We start from the raw sequence: 5,288 nt of genomic DNA, 5'->3' as shown, positions 1-5,288 counted from the left end.
GTTAAGGACAATATGTGTGTGTTTGTGTAGCTGCGTGTGTAAATGTTGGTATATTTTCATGCTTTACATAATATTTGATTCTGTAGATATTATCGTATGAAGTTCAGCATATATACATACATATATATTTGTGTGAGTGTGTGCATCTGAGTGGTTTTGTGTATGTGTTATGTGGACGCCCTCAGACGAAGAAGTAGGCCAGCCCAATACGTAGATATAGAGGGAGAAGTCTAGACGTCGGAGCAGAGTAGGTGGAGTGAGAGGCATCCGAACGTGCGACATAACAGTGGCGACGAGGATTTCGTAGCTCACACAGCCGCTGTGGAGTATTGCGATATAGCAGTGGCGACGAGGTTTCGAATAGTACCGAAATGGAAGAGTTAATGAAAGCAGTTGTAAAACAACAAGAGCAGCAGCAGCAGAATTGTTACTGCAGTCGAGAAATATGACAGAATCATTTTCAGCAGTTGGTGTTGCAAATTCCATCGAAGAATTTCACTACAATCCTGATGAAGGAACTACTTTTGCTGTATATTACAGACGATACGAAGACATATTACGCGAGAAATGCAAGGGATGGCCTAGTGAAAGGAAGGTAAGGCTCCTTTTGCTAAAGCTTGCTACTCTGGAACACGAAAGATTTTGTAACTTTATTTTGCCGAGAAAGCCCGCGGAATTGTGTTTTGGTGAAACGATAAATATTTTGACTAATATTTTTAGCGAGAAAAGTTCGCAGTTTAACATTCGATGGGAATGTTTAAATCGAAAGGAAAACGAGTCGGACAATTTTGTAACATATGCCAGTATGGTTAATAAGGCTTGCGAAAAGTTTAAGCTGGAAGAACTAACGCCAGATATGTTCAAGTGCCTAATATTTGTTAAAGGGCTAGTGGCAACGGAAGACGCGGAAATTAGAAAAAGAATATTATCAAAGTTGAATCAAGATGTGAAACTCACTTTGCAGAATGTAGCTGAGGAATGCCAACAAATAATAAACCTTCGAGATGATACAACAAAGATGAAAGACAAGAATAATAATGTACAAATGTGAAAACAAAGTACAGAAAGAAGGAATAATATAAATTCAAAACGGTGCTATGGTTGTGGAGATCGACATTTGGTTGTGGAGATTGCCCCTTTAAAGATAAAACCTGTTTTAAGTATGGTAAAATTGGACATATACAGACGAAATGCCGGTCAAATAAAATGGTAAAACAGAAAAAGTCTACTCAACAAAAGTAAATTATACCAGAGAAAACCGAAAATTTGTGCTGGTAGAAATAAATGGGTTTCAGACCAAAATGCAATTAGATACCGGATCAGACGTATCGATAATAAATTCGGCAACATAGAATAAGATAGGCCGGCCGTTGTATAAAAATAAAACTACTAAGCCTACTGTGTGTCAGGTGAACGAGTTCAATTCTTGGGCGAAATTTCACCAGAAATAAAACTTAAAAACAGGACGCGGAAATGTAAATTTATGGTATCTAAGAATACACTGAATCTCTTCGGGACATATTTAATGGAAGGATTCGACCTGTGGCATCTATCACTGAATACACTATGTAACAAGGTGAATGCGTGATAAGCCTAGTGCATTTTTGGTCACCTGTCAGATTACGTGGCACCCACCGACCAGAAACCTACGTCATGCGTAGTTCATTGCGCAAAATGTTCACAACTCACTCATGGAATATGCTAATAGCACTGGCCGCTTGATTTATAATCAATCGATTGTTATCCATCACCATGTAGTGAACACGATCAATGTTTTGATCATGTTCACTCGTTAGTACCAGTTGCAGAACGTCCAGACTGTGGGTCATCTTCAAGCCTCCATTTCCCTCCTAAATTCAGCTGCCCAATTTGGGACGCTTGGTAAAGCGTGAGCGTCGTTTCCATATGTAAGAAACATGTTCCTTTTTTTCTTTTTTTGAGGTTGTAGGGGTCTAACCACTTTTTCTGCAGGTACTTGATAACACCACAATGCCAAATCATGTTAATTTTCAAGAGAAGTTGCTACTAGTTACTTCTGAACCTTTTTTTCGAACAGTGAGATATCAGTTCACCCGGAAAGAAACAATGCAGTTATTACTAATAAATGTTGAAATTAATGCATGGAAGGTTTCGTAGCTCAAAGCATCACGCTTTCATAGTCAGCCTGTGAATTTTTCAACCCAACCACATGCATCATCACCACAGCTGTTTCCTTTCCTACTGCGTCTGATAATGCTAGACAGAGACAAAAAGAGATAGAACACATTACACAGACAGACAAGCAGATAAATAGAGAGAGAGAGAGAAAAAAAAGAGCAAGCGAGAGACAGACATACAAACACATATTACAAACATGCATGCATAGATACATACAACCACTATAACCTGTAGTGGAGAACAGTCAACACGTTGTGCTGAGGCTGACCAAAGAATTTTATTTTTAGATATATCTGGGGTACTTATATGTACTCATGAATTTTGCTTCGGCTTTTTTCCATGGATTCATGTAAGTATCTTATTTATATCCTTTCGTATGTTCTACTAAAGAGGAAAGAATCTTTTATGAGATTAATTCCGAAATTGATTCAATATAGAAATAACGAACTTTTTAAAAAAGTTCTATCGACCAGCTTGCCCGATTTCAGTTCTTCGTGTTTTTTTTTTCTGTAGCGAGTAAATAATAGGTGGAATTGACGATTTAAAAGTCTGTTATCAGCATATTGGCATTGAAGTAATTTTCTTTAGCCCTTATTTATAAGTTGTTTATAATTTTTACCGTAAAGGTATTTTAATATGCTGCCACATTTTTTGATGGAATTTTTTTCTGTAAAAAAAAACCCCTAAAAAATCATCCTATATTAGTAGTATATATATATATATATATATATATATATATATATATATATATACATACATACATACATACATACATACATACATACATACACACATACATATGGATACTAGACACTGGGGGTTATTCGTCTTGAAATAGTGTACTGTATATGCAATCTACTACAAAGAATAACATTTTAAACTGGAAAAGGATGCACGGTCCATGTTATCTGCAGGTCAAACCTAATCAACACGATGAGTGTTTCACTTCCTAGGCCTTATTATTGCGTTTAGAATATTTCAGTTTAAGACGAACTAGTGTTCCGGAGTGGCAGACAATTTCCCCACTTCATGAAGCGCTACGTGCAATGTTTAGAGTCTTACCAGGGGATACACATAACAATTCGTGCCAACCGTACCTCTCTAGATATGAACTATAATGTATATATACGTAGCGGCAGTATCGTCCCAGTTTTGATAGTATTGCTGTATAGTGTGCCTCATGTAATGCTTGTAGAAGTCACTAATTGTACATACGGAAATCCCTTCACTCACTAAAGTAAATATCTAGTCTTTGGAATGCAGTCCTACCTATAGTACGACTTTAATTCCGTTAACAGTGATCTTCGCTTATAATGGGGTCGCAAATTTGGTGTTATGGGTACTGTTTATGTTTCCTAGGGTGTTGTTTTCTTGACATGGGGACTGTTTGAGTTTTATGTTTCTTCAATGAGAGAAAGAGAGCTGACATGATGCCAATGAATGAGGCCCTCAAGAAATCAGCTTATAGATGCATGTGCACCTGGTGTGTCCCAAATACTTTACGCGTCAGTGACAAATATTTGGTGCAATATAAAAGGAATGAAGGACCATGATATTTGCAAAAGAGTAGATGTCATTTGGTGTGGTGGTCATTGAAGCGTACAAAAAAGAGAGCGGATGAACACAACTCTTAGGAAAACATAATGTCATTACGAGTGTAGCAGAATGAGCGTAGTCAATGATTAGATCGTATAAGAATCTACCGACATACGAAATAGGAGATGGGTTAAACATGCTGGTAGGAGATTTGCATGACACATACCACTGAATTTGTTGTGATGTCTCGGGCAACAAAACTGCTTTCATAGAATTACAGTAAAAGAGACTGTTTGTAAGTGGTAAAATAAATCCTCGGTGATTCTCGATTTGAGAGAGAGATGGGAGGGGAGGAGAAGGATGAGGAAGGGGAATTTCACAGAACTGCTTTTAATTCCGTCTTCATTATATGAGAGACATATAGAAGTGAGAACAATTGGAAGATAGTTGGTTTAATCAGAATTGTTGCTTTCTTTTGGAGTGGATTACACACTCGGTCGTGTTTCCAAAAGAAGAGATTGAGAATACCGAGACAGGTAAATATAGGAACAATCTATGTGACGCATTATTTGAATATTTTGGTAGGGACAGTGCTCTACCTTGTGACTTCGTTTGCTGAAAAGGTCGAATTTCGGGAGCTTGGGGGAATTGAAAAGATTAGATTTACAGAAAATTTATCTGGAATGTATATTATGTATCTCAATAGACATAGAGCCGCAAAGCTTGAAGCACTTTCCTAATGTCAATTGCATATAGATCTACAATTATTCAAAAAAGAAGAAAGACCGTCAATGAATATGATCATTTCCCAAGAGACCAGAAGAAACGGCTGCATGTTGAGAGGTGGGAAGCTTTTAAGAGCCGGGAAATTAAGAATTATCCAGTTGCAAAAATGTCGTTCAAATTTTTGTCATAACATAAACAAATGTGCAACTTTTTATATTGCGACTAAATCCCTTGATGAACTTGAGATATTCAGCTGTTTTTGCTCTTGGGAGGGGAAGTGACATATATAAAAGAATCTCATAAGTGAACCTCTTTCTGGTGTGAAGCCCGTCCAGAGATAGTTAGTGTAAGGCTTTGAAGGGAACGACCGCGAATCCACAAGAGTAAACAAGAGAGACAGAAACAGGCTGAAACAAGGAAAATACTACTTGTATTTGAAAACTATGCAAATATTATTTTAAAAAACTCTACTTTTAATGTCTCAATCACTAAAAACGTTACTGAAATGTTTTTTCTAAAATTATTTTAGCATTTTTACCTTGACTGTTTTCATATATATACATATATATATATATATATATATATATATATAGACAAACACAGGCAAAAACAAGGAAAATTCCCCTTATATTTGAATACTATGGAAATATTTTTTTTTTTAACTTCTCGTTTTATTTTCCCACAATTTAATTGTTTTCCATACTTAGAGACAAAAAAGTCTCAATGACTGGAACCGGTACTAAAATGTTTTTTATGATAAAATTATTTTAGCAATTTCTATCTTGACTATTTTCTGTATATATATGTACTTATATATATATATATATATATATATATATATATATATATATATATAAAGAGAGAGAGGA

General features: G+C 36.0%; 1 protein-coding gene across 1 annotated transcript; it reads left to right on the top strand.

Moving 5' to 3' along the window:
* Positions 1-445: 445 nt before the first annotated feature.
* LOC115224914 lies at positions 446-1,051 on the top strand. Its single transcript, XM_029795880.1, has one exon. The coding sequence runs from the start codon at positions 446-448 to the stop codon at positions 1,049-1,051; it is 606 nt and encodes a 201-aa protein (XP_029651740.1).
* The last annotated feature ends 4,237 nt before the right edge of the window (positions 1,052-5,288 follow it).

This window comes from Octopus sinensis, linkage group LG2 (assembly GCF_006345805.1).
Source record: "Octopus sinensis linkage group LG2, ASM634580v1, whole genome shotgun sequence".
In the NCBI taxonomy this organism is placed as follows: Eukaryota; Metazoa; Mollusca; class Cephalopoda; order Octopoda; family Octopodidae; genus Octopus; species Octopus sinensis.
Note: the sequence above shows the minus strand (reverse complement) of the source record. Positions and strands in the feature narration are given on the sequence as shown.